At 41.4% G+C, this 18863-nt stretch overlaps 1 protein-coding gene across 6 annotated transcripts in view; it reads left to right on the top strand.

The window, feature by feature from the left end:
• baiap2a (BAR/IMD domain containing adaptor protein 2a) overlaps positions 1–18863 on the top strand; it is a 73759-nt gene that overhangs the window by 22218 nt on the left and 32678 nt on the right. For all 6 annotated transcript variants that reach the window (XR_007447974.1, XM_049561907.1, XM_049561910.1 and 3 more), the window contains exon 3: positions 1866–1952. Coding sequence is in view for 5 of the 6 variants with exons in the window: in XM_049561907.1 (XP_049417864.1) it covers positions 1866–1952 (87 nt within the window). In the remaining variant the exon portion in view is untranslated. The remainder of the gene's footprint in view (positions 1–1865; positions 1953–18863) is intronic.

Raw genomic sequence — 18863 nt, 5'->3', positions numbered from 1 at the left:
CGTCCCTGCTGTACAGGAACCAGTGAAGGGAAGCTGATATTCAACCAGCTGTGTGTCATCGCAGTGTGCACAGATGAACGTTGTTTGACTTCTCCTGGAGATCCCTGTGCGTCCGATCGGGGGCTTGCAGCGGCACGGGGGCGAAGCCAAACACCGTTCATCTGCACACACTGCGATGCCACAGAGCTGGTTCAATATCAGCAAAGTTTCCCTTTATATTCATTGTCTTCTGTGGCGATCAGCAGTGATGTGGTGGTTCACTTTTACACTGTGATCTGTAGCCTATAGTTCGGCTTTAGCTTCTAACTATCTTTGTCTTTTTAACCTGTTGTTGCTGCTGAGTCAGTTTGACATCCTGGATATATCCTTAAAACACAGACTGTCGACCCCTCTGCCTGCTTCTCTGTGGAATCATTATTTAATTTATCCAAAGATATGATAATAATTCCTCAGAGAGTGCTGTTAGTAACAGTGTGGTCTCCATTCTTATTCCAACAGCTTGTCGGACAATCACAAAAGGGCAGGGCGTAGCAAAATGTAAATTGATAGCATGAAACTCAAGTTGTGAAAGAATTTCTGCTGTTCTGACAACTGCAAAAGGCTGCCCATAGACAACACAAGAGAAATCACCACTGCAGAAGAGGGCATATTCACAATGTCCGACAACACTTGTCACGTCTGTTTACGTAAACGCCAGCATACCAATGATGTATAAGGGTCTTACAGGGTGGTCCCATTTTATAGGGGAATTTTTCAACCCCTGCCCCTTTTAACTCTGTTCCATGGAGCAAGGTGGCACTTGAGAAGCCCCACTGCAGTGTCAGCCACAATACAGCACACCTGAAACTGATGAACATCCAGTGTTGCAGAGGGAAACCCCAGCAGGTTTTAGCTTTGCCAATACAGGTTTGCCGACCATCCGCTCATCAGCAGTCTCCCTGAGTCACTGTGTCACCCTGCTGTCCAGTGTTCAGACACATTGACAAAAAGATGAAATGGAATGGAAAGGCCAGTTGTGGGTAACGGCATGTGGTAAACAGCGTGACATTGCTGTTTCCTTGGGGGGGAACAACAGTGTTTTCTCACAGCTGTTGGCTGCAAATATTGAATTTTAGTGGTCCATTTGGTCATAGATCAAAAAGACACCAAGGATGAAGGAAATGCCAGAATATCAACTCACATAATAGACATCATAGAATTAAACACATAAGCAAGCTGATTGATTCATTGTTGTCTATGCTGTGTGGTACTTATCATAGATGCAGCAAATGGACAAGCTGTTGAAAACATAAAATGTTTTTACAGTAGTTGTTATCTGGAAAAACAGATGCGTTCAGAGCGACATTAATTTAGGCTTCACTGGGTGTGAAGTGTAGGGGGGATTTACTTAGTGCCAAAAACCCTACTAAATTATTAAACTTGCTCACATTGGCTTTGCAATGATAATAAAACAACTTTCCTTGTCATTATAACACCAAGCAAGAGACAAAACATAACAGGAATCACATTTTTGTGCTTGTGTGGCTTCCCCATCAAGCACAGATTATCTGTCAGAAAGTAATTTCCTCCTTGCAATCAAGCACGCAGAATGCCAACAAGATGATGTCGAGTAATTACGTAGCAACATCAGTGTTGCTTATTTTCTGGTGGCGAGAAGCTGTGATTCACCGCTTCGGAAGCATCTGAGGAAAGCAGAGGTGGAAAGACAGAGTGCAAATGTATCGGCGTCACTGGCCAGACTGCTGACGACTTTGTTTACACAAAGGCACACTGTATTACAGTTTTGTGGAGACACACTGCAGTGTTACTTTGATCTAATAATCCCTCTTTGCTTTCTTTTTGTTCTTGCTTCTCTTCGTCTCCAGATGTGACATTTGCTGCCAAAGGCTACTTTGATGCACTGGTTAGAATGGGTGAACTGGCCAGTGAGAGTCAAGGATCCAAAGATTTGGGTAAGTGGCTGACATACACCTGCTGACCTTTGTTTTTTTTTTCTGCCACTTTTGTTCTTTGTCTTTCTTCTTGTTGGCCGCACTGGCCCACAACAGAAGCACACATACGTCATCTGACATTAAAAAAAGTGGCAGTGGAGGCTACATTGCATTCAGAGAGACATGTGTGGGTTGATACAGGTGGTGTTTTTTAATTAGAATTTTTTTACTGAATCATTTTAATGCTAAAGCAGTTTGTTGTTCGACTGTGTCCTGGAGGTAATAACTTTTTTTTTTTTTTTTTTTTGTTAATGGGGCTTTTTTTGTCAAAATAATGTCATCAGAGTTTGAGAAAGGTAACAATAATGGATGCCATACCATCAGCTCAGCCAGGTGGGAGCTGAGCGTGATTTATTTACAGCATTATAGACTGATGGTAACATGTTTTCATCCAAGCTGAAGATTGTTTTTGGAAGGGTTTTATTTTATGTGACTGACTAGAGAGGAATTTATTGATTCTGTGTGGAAAAATTTATCAGTATACGAGATGTTAGAAGTGTTGCTCCTTGTGTGATGTGTGTATTTCATGTCAATTAGGTGTGCCTGCATCGCTGTTCTGGTTACAAACATAGAGGTCAATTGGCAACGAACACCTGGTCCTCTCATAGTGAGACGTTTCCTAGGTGATGGGCGTCTGTATTTGCTGTCGCCGGCCCATGGGAAATCAGCTCCTGTTTGAAGAGATTCCCTTCGCACTGATTGTGCTTTCGACTGCTTGATCTGCGTGGAAGTAGCTGTTGATTTGACGGGGCCTTTGTTGCGGTGGAGCTGAGATCTAGTTTTGGGTTTCCTCCAGCCCAGCCAACAGGGACTAACATGAAAGTGCTCTCAGGATGTTTTATTCAGTAAGCGGCCTTCTCTCTCTCCTCTCTTTCGCTCTATCTCCCTCTATCTCTCTGTCTCTGTGAGGTTTTCCATTGATACAGCAGTATCTTCCTGTTGAACTGAGCCTCACTTACAGTAGCGGGCTCTTCCAAGACAGGCATCCTCAGCTGAACTTGTCATAAAAGGGTGCTTCATGTACGTGATCGGACTGACAGCTGATCTTATCTCTTCTTGCACCACACAACACTGTGATTCTAACAGCAAGGGATTATTGTAAGGAATAGTTATTGTCAGAATTCTTACATTCCTGTATGAGCTGACGCTCCCTCGTTGTTACATATATTGCCACGGGACATTTGGAAATTGTGCATATGTGTGTGTGTGTGTGTGTGTGTGTGTGTGTGTGTGTGTGTGTGTGTGTGTGTGTGGAAGTATATCAACTTTCTTCCCTCTTTTGTCATAAGTATGTATGAGGGAACAGAAAACAGATTCTGTTTTCAAAAGCCCTGCCTGAAGGACGATGTGCAAGGGACTGGATATTTGAAATGACTCATCCTCGCTGTCTTTATATCTGTGTGTTTTTGTCTGTGTTCATCGACTAAATCTATCTCTGCAGCTGGAAGTTGAAAAAGAAAGACTGTGATGTAGCTAAAGATGTTAGCCCCTGCTGTTCATTGCCAGTCTCCAGTACAATGCACCAGCATCCAACACTCCCCCTTCATGCCACCATGGTTCCCGAGGGGAGGATCGGTGTGGTTTTATTTTCCAGCCACCTGCTCTCGACTTTTTGGAGTCCCCACCCTGAGGTCGGCGCCAGTGCCCTGACCTCCTGTCAAAACCGTGTGCAGGGATGAGTCCCAAAGCTCAAAGTTTCCTGTTTGACCGGTGGTAGAGCACAGAAATATCCACAGATTGGAGGAAAATAGAGCACTGGAGGTTAGACAAACAAACCACAGCTTGTGGGTTAAGGTTGACAACACATAGAATATAGAGGTGAGATACTACTTGCAGAGATCATTCTTGAACTTACTCAGCAATTAGCTTTTAGATCTCCATTTTGTAATTAATTTAGTCCTAATCTGATTCTTTTTAAGATATGTTGCCATCAGTGTTGGGCAAGCCACTCTCAAAATGTAATTTATCACATATTACTAGTTACCTTCATTTGAAAGTAATAAGGTACTCTACAATATTACTCTCTGTGTAGGTTAATAAGTTGCTTATTACACTACTTTTGTGTTACCTTCACCAAAGTGACCTCAGAAGAACTAAAAGGCATTTTGAATGGATGAGGGTCATGTTGTTTCACAGCAGGTAATCATAGCACAGAAGCTCCAGTGCTGCACAGGTCTGACCCATTCATGCATTCACATAGAATGGTTCACACTTTGTATTAAAATCCCCTGCTTATATTAATAATAGTGTGATGATATAAAAAGATTAAATAGCCTGGACCTTTTAAAATAAATGAACAGCCTTGGACACAGGGAGCGTCCGGCAGAGGATCAAAGTCTGATAATAATGAGATATGGATGATCGTTTGTGGGCCTATGATATGAAACACAACAAACAAATACTGAGGTTAGCAGAGCAAACAGAATGGTGTGAGATTAAGTCACTGTGACGAGTGCAAATTAACACACCGGAGCTGAGGACCCACCTGCCTGTTCCCCGTGTGCTGGTCAGCTACAGCAACACCGGAGGGAGAGTTATTCATAAGAAGGGGACGGTGTGCTGCCATTGCTCTGCGGTTGTAGGGAATGTGAATTGAAACACATCCAACTTATACTAACATCACTGGGATGAGAAACAAACTTGAGGCCAACTCAATGTCCCCGCTGCTTTCAGGCAGCCTTAGGACACAAAAGCAGAACGGGATACAGTGTCGATGTATAAATGGAAACACACTGGCCATGATAACACACATGATCACTGTTTTCTGGTCACGCACTGGTGGAAGTGACAGTTTATCTTGGCTGGTAATGTGCTGTGTGATATTGTAAATGTAATAATATTACCCAAAATACTGTTGGTAATACGTCATATTTTTTACTGCTAAAAAGTAATATATTACTGTAACACTTTACCCCCCACTCTGGTTGCCATGCAAAGTATTTGAACATTTTCTCTTTAAATAATGTAAGTAAATAATAGGGCTGCCACGATTAGTCAACTAATTGATGACTAATCGACTATTAAAATAATCGGTGACTATTTTAGTAGTGGACTAATCGGTTTGAGTCATTTTTCATAGAAAAGTACTATAAAAGTACCCCAAAATACTCTTATTGCAGCTTCTTGCGCTCAAATTTTGGCAGCTTTGCACACTCTACCGTGACAGTGAACTAAAACCCTTTGGCGTGAGTATGAAACAAGACATTAGATGACATAATTTTGGGGTTTGGGCGAGACAGACCGACATTTTTCAACATTTCTACACATTTTTTGATGAAATGATTAGTCAACTAATCGAAGAAATAATCGACAGATTAGTCGACAATGAAAATAATCGTTAGTGGCAGCCCTAGTAAATAAGTTATTTCCCCCTACAGTGACTTCAAGAGTTCAATAATAATTCCACCCATTTGTAATACGGGTATTGATGGAGATTTAAATAAAAACACCAAGGGGATATTAATGGTTAAGTGTGTAAGATTTAGCGGAATTTAGCAGCATGTAGTGCTGAGGATTGCACATTACAACCAGTTATGACTTCCTCTTTCCACCCGGTTACAATTTCTTCGGTTTTCATTGTTCAGGAAGTTTCCACCGGGAGCTGAATTATCCGCAAAGGTCTCCTCCAGGTGATTAAAACCGGTAAAAACACTGAATATAGTAGTTAAACGTTACAAATCGCTGTTTCTCAGACACTGCTTGGCATGTCACAAACGGGCAACTCGCCCACCACATGCTAATGTGTGCTCACCTTTTTTTCCTGATAGCTTGCAGATGCAGATGTTCAGGAGGTTTTAACCAGGAGCAGAATTATCTGCAGATGTCTTTTTTGGCTGCAAAACAAACATGACCAGTAAAACACTGAATAAAACAGTTTTATGTTACAAATCAGTGTTTTTCCGATGCTGCTCATTGCAGATTGGCTTGTGACTAAAGTGGTCAATGCGAAAACACAAAAACATGAATTGCCCTATCTAGAGCCAGTGTTTGGTGGATCCGATCTGGGTTACTGAAACATAGTGGTGAAAGTGGCATAAACTAGGATTTTCAGGTGATTATATGCTAAAGAAAACATGTTATTTTCCATATCTGCCAATATACACCCCTAAGCCCTACACACTGGACTTGTAAGGCTTGAAGACAGGTATATTTTGGATCTCCCAGGCCATCAGATAAAGTTATGGGCTCACAGGCGCCGTTATGTTGTTGTTGATTTGAAATTTATGGCCCCAGTAGCTGATAGAACTCACACTTCAAAGCATCATGTTCTGTATCTGAGTATAAACACTACATCCTTGATTTCCCACAGTCTGATCAGTCACATGATAAGTGGGCTTCATGTTAACGTTGCTTGTTTGAAGAGTTGATTGAGTTCATTGGCTGACTGAAAGATAAATCGCTTTTTCCACGGCCTTTTCTGTATTTGCGCATGCTCACAGAATCATATGTGCGTATGCGTTTGAGCTCTTGTTGCGCCTCTTTAAAGCCTGTTAATTCCATCGAGGCTCAGTAAGAGACGGGTTGCAAATGGTCCCACCTACACACCTAAGAGTCGGCAGCTGCTCTCCATCTCTTTCTTCCTCCCTCCTCCCCCTTTTCTCCTCCTGTCTTTCACACACATACACACATAAACATTATGCTTAAGCAGGGAATGAAATTACCTTGTGAAATAATGCCCTCTGTTGTTGTTTTTGTTATTGACAAATCAACATGCGCTGTAGCCTGGCTGTAATTCATTCCTTTGGAACACAGTGTGTTCCCACAGGGATCCACCCTTGTTCTTTATGTTCATGCATGTGTTCATGCCTATTATATTTACATGGCTGTGTGCATTTTATGTGCAAAAATCGTCGTTCCTGTGTGTTTATACAATATGAGTGCTCTTTTAATCCACTTGTGTATATCTCTGCCTAAAGAGACAGTCTCTCTCGCCAGCCCCACTACTCCCACACACTCCCTCCCACATATCCTCCTCTGGTTCGGCTAATCATCGCCTGTCACTTTGCCACCCACACACACATGCATGCACACACACATGCTAATACACACACACACACACACACACACACACCTGCCCTCCCTCCCTCTCTCTCCCTTCTCTCTGTTTCTACCATCCTCCTCTTTCTTTATCCCTCTCCCTGAAGAAGGAGTGAGCACTTATTACCTCAGTGACATGTGTGGCTTTCCAGCTCTCCTTGGGAAAACAGGAAATGTAGACATTGTGGGGCTGGATACATTTACGACAGTTTTAAATGACCAGCTCTCCTCCATTGTGTTTATATTCCTCTGAACTAAGAGGCTTGTGATTTACAACTGGACCCGTAGCCAAAAAGGCAGTCCACAGGCTTTAACTCCTCCTGTAATTCCGAGTATTTGGATTCGTCATCACTCCGAGAGCTCCTTTATCTTTGTTGTAACTGACAGAAGTCAAACAAATCAGCCACCTTTGCCTTTCCACAAAAAGCTTCTGAATGGCTCAAAAGTCAGGTGACGCCAGCTTCATTCAAGTGTTTGCACATTGTAGAAAAGTCCCAAGTTACTGTGGTGAGAAACAAGCAAGTCAAGTCGAGTCCCTGCTGTAGGTTAAGCAAGACAAGTGACGCGATTGCTCAGGTCAGCGAGATACTTGCATGAAACAAGTATTTTGTATCGATAATGTACTTTTTACGATGTACGTTGTTCTTGTTTCGTAGTGACAGATGAAGTTGGATGTAGTGGTGGTCGTCTTACTGATGTTTGACCTTAAGACGTGGCATACTGTTGTTCTCTCCTTACTACCATCATCAACAACATCATCCTTTGAATCCACATTGGTCTCCGCATCCTAGTACGTTGTTAGGTTTGCTCGCATTGCACTAGAAATCACCAAGTGCCAGGTCTAAGTCAAGTCTCAAATCATGAATACCAAGTCAAAGTCAAGTGTTATCAGTGTTAGCTAAGCAAGTTTCAAGTCCTCAGATTTCTGATATGAGTAAAGTAATTGACTCAAGTCTCCCATCTCTGGCCTCTGCTGCCTTTTGTGGCAAGTTAGTCTTGCTGTGAGGCAGTTACAGTTTACCAGCTTGGCCAACAGTCTTATCTATAAAGGTTTTAAATCCAAAATTCTTCCACACATTTCTTCTCAACTAGGTTGGTTTGTTCATTATCATACTGGCATCGCTCTCCTCTCCTAAGATTGCCTTTGCAAAGAGGAGAACAGTAACCTGGTTAATCTGACTATTGCATGCCACGCTGCCTTATCAGTTGACAGCATGTTTGGGAACACTGCCCACTGGTGTATGGCAGGGTCTGTTGTGCTTACTGCAAAATTTTTCATTTAAACAAATGATTTTAGATCTAATTTTCCTATGTTCAAAAGGTGTTTTGAATTTTAGATAACAGTAATAGTCCTACAGCATTGCTGTCATGAAAACAGTTGGTGATGTAATCTGCACTAAAACAAGACCAACAGGCCTACCGATGGTTTATAATACCCAATTTTATGTATATATTACCTTTTTCCTACCTTAAATGCACAAAATAGTGGTTTGTACTGTATTAGGTACAGTATCAGACTTTCACCACATGATTAGCACGGCCAAACGAGTTCACAAGAGAGATAATATGGTAATACATGTAGGAAATTTAAAGAAAAAGTATAAATAAATGAATAAATTATCATTATTATTATTTAGAGCTGCACCTGACCAAGAATTTTCCAAGCCCGCCAATAGTCATCATTTAGGGCCATTAGTCGACTAGTCGCCTGCATGTTTACGATATTAATTTAATTATTAAATTGTATATTTTGGGCGGGGCAACACAGTGGTTTGAGTTAAAGGTGTGAGAAAGAATAGTATCAGTAACATTGTTAACACTGTGCTACATTACAGAGAAATACAAAACCATACTAACGAACCTTCATTAATATAGGCCTATATTTTATCTACTAGTGCACATCACACACTGAGCGAGCCGCCTGTTAATGACGCTGTCGGCAAAGCAGTTAGTGCTAAGTGGCTAATGGGCATGTAGCTACTGACATGTTTCAGATGATACGTCATGTTTGTAGTCGACCAATGAAGATGAGTTTACATATCACCTTGGGTTCGTCCTTCACCTTCTCAAAATGATCCCACACTTTGGATTTCCTGCCCGACATGTTATTAACTAGCCTGTGGAATAACCGCAGGTACCAGCCCTGGAAATTAACGGCTGTACACATGCTGCGTCTTTAACCTACCTGGAAAACATGAAGTCAGGCTCTAGGTGCTACTCTTATGTCTTTTCTGTAGCAGCTTTCAAGAGCGCGGTGGCAGGTTTCGTCTGAGGTTGCTAAGCAACCTTAACAAGCACCATATAGTCTATTTACCTGAAATCCTGAGAGCAGAGCTGATCCTCTTCCAGGCGCTGTTTATAAGTGTGTAGGCCTATCGTCAGTGGGACAGGTGTAAAGCTCTGGGTAGCCCTGCACTAACATGATCAACTTTTCCGTATTTATCAGACTGAATATTTACAGAAGAAGGGAAATATATCTGTCAGCTGTGACTGGTTTGTAATGTGACTCCAGTCTGACTGCTGAGCGTGGCCTCTTCCTGTGCCTGTCCTTTCAAATTAAATTCCCACTCAAAAAGGTTTTGATATATCTTGACAAGGCGCAGCTCCTAATAGAGTTTCAAGTTTTGTTTTGTTTGTTTTTTCTGCGACTAAGCAACCAATGAAATCTTGCATCTGGCATTTTGTCTCTTTTTTATTGGCAAATTAATTACCCTCAAAATACAAGTGAAAGGAAGTGGAGAGAACGTCTGTGACCATAACTGTGCAAAAGCGTACAAAAAGTGCAGTACTGTCATATCGTGACACCTCTACTTCTGAATATTTGAAATGTCTCAGTTCTCATTACTATACAGTCAGTCTGCTGTTCTCTGCTACCAGCCAAGAGAAGAAAAGTTGTTGTCGTGATATGGCCTTTCTATATTCAGCTTTTAATAAAAACTTAAATTCTATGCCCTCACTGTCAGTTGTTCCCTGTGGTATTGAAAATGGTATCAAATATTGACTTTTTTCAGAGTAGAAAGTTAGGTAAAAGTTTGAAATTCCAGTTTCCTGACACAGTTTATATGTAGAAGGAAGTAGGTTTCTGGCTATAGGCCTGTTTACGACACGCCAGCATGGTCAGCCTGATCTTTTATTGCCCTCAGGTGAAGAGTTGAGAACTCCTCTGTGCTGGGCTGGGTGTGTTCCACTGTGCTGTCCTACATCACTAGTGTTTCACTATTGGAAGTGCGTAGAAGTCAGACCACAAACTGAGCGCTAGCCTAATTCTAGAAAATCCATGTAGCACAGATAAGTAGTTTATATATTTGCTGTGGCTTTCCTTCATCCTGTCTTCTGGTTCACAATTAAAAATAAACTCCCTCTCAGTTCGGCTGATGAGTCTGTTTTCAAGAACCCTGAGCAGGAATGTGAAGTGCTTACAGTTCAGCCTCCAGAGCCGGAGCAAATCAAATATGTTTCTCCCCTCTTATCAACTTCTGTAACCTTGCCAATTACCACGTTTTAATAACACATATGTGTGATTCAGCACAAAGACGTGTCTTTTGGGAAATTACATGCATTAGAGAAAAAAGGGGGTCATATTGTAATCAACCAATGGATTGCTGAGGTTGCTGCTGGGGAGAGAGAGCCCGTAATAAAAAAAACAAAAACACAAAAACCTCAAAGCCGTCCTAGTAATTACTTGAGAGAGATAAAAAAAAAAACAAGTCTCACACAGGGAAAATGAGGCTGCAAACTGTTGTAGTATAATTGTCTTTTTTAGGTTAATGGATCTGGGACATAAGCACATTAAATTTCTGCTCGTAAATGGATGCCATCTTAAAGGTTAAAAAACATGTCTGTTGCGGAGAGCAGAGGTTAGCGGTGGCGGGTGAGGCGTTAACTCTGACATGAATGAGCACCCGCGATTACACACGCTGTACTGTATACACGCAATTCTTTCTCTCTCTGTTTCCCCTCTCTGTCTTTAGTCTGGCCTACCTCTCTCCTCCTCCAGCACCTGTCCCTGTTTAAATGAGAGCAGAGGAGCTCTTTTCTTAGCTCTGTCCCACCATCCCAGGGGTCCCTGCCTTCTCCTGCTCTATTTCTGAGATGCGCACTGCATGATGGGAAGCCAGTGGCCCCCACGCTCTCCGTCGACACGCATTTGCATTGCCCTTCATTTGTTCGTGGCAGTGACATGTACGGAAGGTGAGCCTAGGTAGAGCTGGGATGGACGTAGACAAAACTGTGCAAACAGCTCTTCCCGTCTGTCTCTCTCTGTGTTTCCTTTACACGCTTACTCCAGTCGACACTTGTTTGTAAATTTCCATTCTGCGCTTGTAAGGCTGGCATGCAACAACGCAAAGCACAACAGTGTGATCAAAACCAGTGCGTGCACAGTTTCGGTGCTGTGATGTGTGCAAATCTGCATCGTGTATGTGTGTGGGTTTTAGATGTTGTCTGTCATGATTATGCAAGAGCGCCTGAAGTATCTCAGAAGTATAGAAATGTCATGATTTCATAATATCAAGCATAATTTGTGCTGCGTTTTGCACATGTCCATGGCTTTCAAAGAATCTGTGTGTGTGTGTGCCGAACTCACCCTGAACTCAAGTGTAATAGTAGGTAGCAGCAGCAATGTTTCTTTTTATTACCCTGCACTTTCAGCATCCTTTTCCCCACTTCTGAATTAGTTAAAATATTAATTACATGCCTACCGTTGTTTCCTCTCACTAGTAAATAGTCGGACTTGAATACATTCTTTGGAGACCTTTATTGACCCTGGTTACTTCAGGCGTTCTGGCTGGATCGAATACACACAGCCACTCACTCAGCCCCTCCTTGAATCTCCATACCTCAACAGGTAGACGCATGACTCTGCTCTTTTTCTCATTGCCTCCACTCCAGTGCCCCAGCCTTGGAGAGAGCAGCCCTGTTATTAAGGCTCAAAATGGTGTGCGAGTTCACATCAGGTTCTTGTCTGTTACATTTAAGGTACCACTTGTTATTGTTGCATTCTTGAGGGATTTTCCCCATCACTTCACTTCTTGCTCCACTATCTCCGTCTGCCTAAATTGCCCCAGTCTGTTTCTCTTTCATGTAACGCTTTCTTCGCTTTGAACTTCATATTTTGATTCTTCGAGGACTTTGTCGCAAACAGGGAAGAGACAAAAACACCCCAAATCTTTTAAAGGATTCCACACCAACCCATAAACACACACACACACACACACACACACACACACACACACACACACACACACACAGGCAGAGTAATCTGTATGTCACAGTCAGAGTAACTGTTCCTGCTCTTAATCTGCCATCTTTTTTTTTACTCGTCTCTATTATTTAACTTTCTTTCTCCCTCCTTTGTCGCCCAGCTATTCTCCAGAGTTTGTCAAATCAATCAGAGTGCGATTAAATTCATCACTTGTGCTTTCAGCAACAAGAAAACGCAGATATGTTATCAGAAGGGGGTTTTGCTGCGGCAGTAATCAAAGTTTCTCTCCGGGGACATACTTTTTTTTTATGTGAGTTTAAGTCACAGATTTCTTTTGCAGCCTTGTAGTTTTCTGTCAAGTCACTGAACGTACACTGTAAAACATTATTTAAATCAATCAGACAATGTAAAGCAGAGAATATGTGATGATGAAAGTTTTTTTTTCATGATGGATATCACACAAGTCAGGTTTTGTCATGAGATTTTTATGAGGCGTCCCCCTAACCTTGTACAGCCAGATAAAATTTATGACCTTAGCAGTATGATAAATGAACCAGCCCACTGGGATGTTCTGGACCGTCAGTGACTCTGTAAAGGGTAACACGGAGCAGGTTAAGACATATCAGCTATGCAGTGCAACACTGTTAGGCTAGCTTGTGCATATTAAGAGTGGAATTCATGGACTGGAGAGCAGACATGTTGGAAAATGTTAGTTTTATGTTATATGTTAGCTTCAGCCCAACATGGCTACTTTTTTCACCGGGTATTACCTGACTGTATAAAATAATGAACGCAGTCACAATGACGTCACCCATTGTTTGTGGACTCCTGTTTTGAAGCCTCAAGTTTGGCATTTTGGCAGTTGCGGTGTTGGATTTTTGGAGCCAGAAGTGACCATATTTGGACAAAAGGGTGGAGCTTGCCGTAACACCAGCTGCTAGCTTGGTTATCGTGGTACATCTGCAGTTACGGTTAACTGTGATAATGCTAATGCTAATTTTTGCTAGTAAAAACAGGCTGAAAATCATTAATACAATGTACTTACTGTAAAAAATGAACAGGCAAACCTTAGAGGGTGTTTTCAGTACAAACACTGAATAAGACCTTTTCATGTGACCAAAACATTAAATTAATTTCCATGAACTGAAAAAACACTGAAATAGAGACATTGTGCCTATACTCTCTCAGTTTTTGTTTTTTTCTTGTACCAGGTTTTAAATACGTGTATTTCTGCTGTGAAGTCGGGCATTTTAACATAGGACTGAGTCGCCTCTGGAGTCACCCTCAAGTGGCCATTTGAGGAACTGCAGTTTTCGGTGCTTCCGCTTTGGCTTCATTTTTTAGCCTTGGAGGTTGCTACTTGGTTTTGTGTCCCTAAGGTGATTCGGTAATTTGTACTAGTCACTTAAAGTAGTTAATGTAGCTTATTGTAAAATTCCACCAAGTTTAAACACCACAGAATTAGAAGCTATGTGTGGAGGTAGCTGACGACGACAGGGTGGAGTTGGGCGGTATAATTCTGTGTCCCCTCTCTAAGTTCAAAGGTTTTGTCATTGCTGGTTTTGTCATTGAAGTCCGTGAACACAGTACAGGCAGAGCTCTTCACAAGTTAATATTTTTCCTTCAGCAGCAGTTTGTGGAGTTTGAGCCACGGGCTGGATAACTAATCCGTAGATTCGATCAGAGCTGATCAAATCAGATGATGTTGATGACGTTATCCCACTGCCCCATTATAGTTGCCACTTCAGATCAGATGATGAATGAGAAGAGCAGCTGCTGCAGAAGCAAGTGAATGCCAAGTTTTAGACCCAGCACAATGATGGTTAAGTTTCACTTTCACTGCGCCTGACATTCTGCTGCTCCGTCTGTGCCCAGAATACACTCTGTGCTCCGTCTGTGGTGCAATGAATGACAGAATGGTATCTCTGTTCCAGCAGCCCTCCTAAAGGGCAGTCCTGCTCCAAAAATACAAAATCAATATGTTGTGGCAGTTGTTGTTATCATTGTGAACTGCCACAAATTATGCATAGCATTAGTTTAGATGGGACATGATGTAAAGCTCCGCTCACATCCCAGCTACATCAGCTGATCTCAAACAGCCCAACTGACTGATGGAAGGGAGTCAGCTGATAGATCACATGATTCCTTTCTATGCAACCAATTGCCGAATCTCATTCAGGGTGCCCTATTTAAACTGCTCTGGCCTGCCTACTGTTGCTGCTTCCTCTGCAAGCCGCTTTGCAACGCGCCTCCACCCAAGCTCCTCCTTTTCATGCTGTGTCTGACTTATCAGTGTCATTTCTGTTTGTCATTGACGCTGTCTCTGTTCTGTTCCTGAGTGGTCTTTGCTGCTGCTCTCCCTGCCTTAGGCTTTCCATGTAGGTGCATGGAAGAGGTTTTCTGTGTAGGCCTAGGAAAGGCAGAGGGGCCCCTATGGGGTGCCGTTTGTAAAGTGTCTCACGCTGAAAATAACATCAACATTTTGCCACATTTAGCTTCAAACAATGTTTAAAAAAGTATTGTGATTTTTTTAACGTCACCTTTTACCACATTTACAGCAATATTTGTTAACTTAGAAATATATTAAATAGTTAAATCTAAATATTAAATGTGGCACCTAAATGTTAAATGTTAAATCTAAATATTAAATCTAAATCTAAATGCTAAATCTAAATCTAAATGTTAAATCTAAATATTAAATCTAAATCTAAATGCTAAATCTAAATCTAAATATTAAATCTAAATCTAAATATTAAATCTAAATCTAAATCTAAATGTTAAATCTAAATGTTTTGGGTGAAACTAAATATTTAGCTAATATGCAAATTCACACTGCGGTCAAGTACCAAAATAAAAGCTCGAGATGGTCAGACTGTGTTTATAGAATCAATTAATGAATTAAAACCAACTTATCGGGGGAAATGGACACTTGAACATACATTAGCGTGATAATAACTACCTAAAATAACAAGAAACGTGTTTGGAGAAATTTTATTTGATGTGTACTTTGAGCTGTTAGTGTCCCTTCGGAGGGATTAACAACCTAAGCTAAGCTAACAACCGTCAGTTCTTAGCCCTGTTAGCAGTGTCTGTAATGACTCATTAACTCTTAAACGGTCCGTGAAAAAAATATTTTTTCCAGCGGATGTCTTAGTTACAACATGATTGAGCTAGCAAAGCAGTTTTGTGTTGCGATGTGTGGTATTTATTCAGTTTTGGGAAATCACGATGTCTAGAAAGCATCAGCGGCTGCAGCAGCAGCAAAGCTAACAGGACGTCATCTGTTAAATGTCTCCCATTGTCGGATACGACATTAAACTACTCCAGTTAGCTCAATCATGTTGTAACTAAGACATCCGCTGGAAAAAATATTTTCTTCACGGACCGTTTAGAGTTAGTGAGTCATTACAGACACGCTAACGGGGCTAACAGCTAACAGTTAGCCTCGCTAATCTACGATAACCATGTTATTAATTTCAGACCGTGATAGTAATGTTTGTTCAGTCATAGTGTTTATAGGCTTTACAAACACCAGATTAGTCTAAACAGTGATACAGTGACGTGAAAAACGTGAGATGTGCATATATATATGTTGCTAAACTCCGCTGGTTTTCTACCCGGAAGTATTTGTAAACAACAAGGTGATTCCCTCCGAAGGGACACTAACAGCTCAAAGTACACATCAAATAAAATTTCTCCTAACACGTTTCTTGTTATTTTAGGTAGTTATTATCACGCTAATGTATGTTCAAGTGTCCATTTCCCCCGATAAGTTGGTTTTAATTCGTTATTTGATTCTATAAACAGTCTGACCATCTCGAGCTTTTATTTTGGTACTTCCGGTGACCGGCAGTGTGAATTTGCATATTAGCTAAATATTTAGTTTCACCCAAAACATTTAGATTTAACATTTAGATTTAGATTTAGATTTAATATTTAGATTTAACATTTATATTTATATTTATATTTAGCATTTAGATTTAATATTTAGATTTAGATTTAGCATTTAGATTTAGATTTAATATTTAGATTTAACATTTATATTTATATTTAGATTTAGCATTTAGATTTAGATTTAATATTTAGATTTAACATTTAGGTGCCACATTTAATATTTAGATTTAACTATTTAATATATTTCTAAGTTAACAAATATTGCTGTAAATGTGGTAAAAGGTGACGTTAAAAAAATCACAATACTTTTTTAAACATTGTTTGAAGCTAAATGTGGCAAAATGTTGATGTTATTTTCAGCGTGAAACACTTTACAAACGGCACCCCATAGGCCCCAGAACAGAGCCATACTGCCAAATATGATACTTCAAATGGAAATAAACTTTTCTTTGACTAAAATGTTCCTGACTGAAATAATTGAAAATGTGGGGAAACCCTGTCATCTTTTTTTTTTTAGCATTCAAAAATTACAGCTCCCTTGAGGCTTTGACATCCATCCTGTGACTCAAGACTCAAGAATTTTTAGATTAGCTCAAAATAAACTAGTATTTAAATAGATATTGTGCTGTCCTTGTTAGAATGGCGATATTGCTCTGTTGTGTTCCAGTTTTTTGCTGTTAAAAAAAGTGTAAAATGTGTCGCTGAGGCTGGTGGAACTGCATCTTAAAAAGAGGCCAGGGTTTTGGCTTGCTGATACCAGATGGTTTGGCTTTGCTACATACTGTCTTATCCAGTAGACAATGCACGACAACCTACCTGAGACCTTCTTGGAGTAAATGCAAAGATTACTTGCCACTGTGCTCTGGCCCACTTGTCTTTGACAGGCTTACATGTCTGCTGTTAAGCCTTCATTGTGGCCTAAATGCGTGACACCATTGCTGGACAAACTTATATTGGGCTAGTAGGTTGAGCAGCTGCGATGACTGAGCTTCCAATTTTAGCAACATGTCATATATACTGTATATCAGTAGTTTTCGCCTGTAAATGAGTTTATCATCCCATTCTCAAAACTACAAAATGAGTGTGTGGGAAAAACAGAGAGAGCAAGGGATGGATGAACTGTAAGCATAAACTGCCCCCCTCCCAGATTGTGTTTAGATATTGCGGTTTCACAGGGAGTGTACACAAACACACACGCACACACTCACATGGCCACCCAGACTCTCAGTTATTATCTGCGTCTGGCACGTTATCCCACTGCCCCATTATAGTTGCCACTTGTTTGTTTCCCATGTGACTTGGCATTCGAGATACGCAGGTATTAACATCACTGTACTGTTTAGCCACACACACATGCACGCACACACACATACTGTACACAGACTCTCCAGGTGGGATCACTCCAGTTTCCTCCCCAGGGAAGTGTCGATGCTGATGTAACGATAGCTGATAGTAAGGGTGGAGATCTTTGAACAGTGTTTTGTAACACAGCACTTTGCAGCCGCTGGCCCTCATCTTGCAACTTCTCCCATGGCAACGACCCTAGCATTATCCTGCTTCCATGACAACCCGTAGTGAATCCGACTTGACCTTCACCAGTGATTCAGTTTCTCTCCATCCACCTCCATTCTCTCCCTCCCTCCATCTCTGTCTCTCTTGTTCTCTCTGTTCAACATTGCAAACTTCCACTTTTTTTTTTCTTTCTGCACCGTAGCCCACATTCTGTTATTCTGTATTTTTTTTTTTCTTTTCTCTACCTGTGTGGGTGTATCATCGCTTCTGTTACACAAGCAGTCAATACATCTACACAGGCTGATGTCACACTTCAGGGGACAGTCTGTTCATATGCACCCGAAGTCCTGCGTCCATGCTTCCTTCTCTGACTCAGTGATTTAAGCTAGCAGGCATGCGGCTGCTTGTTGCTGTGCTGCAGGTGCAGATCAACCTGAGCTCACCTCCCCACAAAGGAGCCATTGTTTCCTCTCAGTCAGGGACACAGGCGGAGTTGAAGTCAGCTTGGAAATATTGATACAGGAATGACAAGTCTGTGAGAGTTTATTTGCTAGTGTGTGTGTGTGTGTGTGTGTGTGTGTGTTCATATGGACATTCTTTGCACGTTCATAGGTTTGTTACAGTGGCTATCGACCTGTCTGTCATGTCGATCTTAGCGGGTATGCGGATATCCTCGTCAGGCTGGCAGCTTACACTTGGTCTCGCAGGTTGTGTCACGCCTGCCGGATAATTTCTGCACGAAACAATAATGTTGCACAACACATTCAGATTTTCCACATTATGCCTCTTTATTGATTCTTGATTGAATTCTCGGCTGTTAACTGCCCCTGAAGGTTTCAGTCCAATTTTCTGTGTTGTTGTGTGATATGATATCGAAGTTGCCATGGTAACTGTTTGCATATCCAAAGTGTGGATTTTTTTTGTTCCTTCTTTGCTGTAGCATCGTGCAGTAATGAAACTGCAGATGACAAGATGAGATCTCTCACAGATTCATTCATTCTTTACCTTTCTGGCTTCTTGCAAACACCCTGTCCTACTGCCAGTTCACTTGATGCGTGTGCGTGTGTATGTGTGTGTGCATGTGTGTCTGCGGCACGGCAATGGCTGCTCATTTGTTAATTGATCCAGCTAGTTGAAGCCACCAACAGAATGCCAGGGTTTCTAAGCCTGAAGGGCTGTGATCAGGGATGAGTATCTGTAAGCTGCTTAGCGAGCCTGCTGGGAAC

Source organism: Epinephelus fuscoguttatus, linkage group LG19 (assembly GCF_011397635.1).
Source record: "Epinephelus fuscoguttatus linkage group LG19, E.fuscoguttatus.final_Chr_v1".
Taxonomy (NCBI): domain Eukaryota; kingdom Metazoa; phylum Chordata; class Actinopteri; order Perciformes; family Serranidae; genus Epinephelus; species Epinephelus fuscoguttatus.
This window is presented reverse-complemented; position numbering and strand designations above follow the sequence as displayed.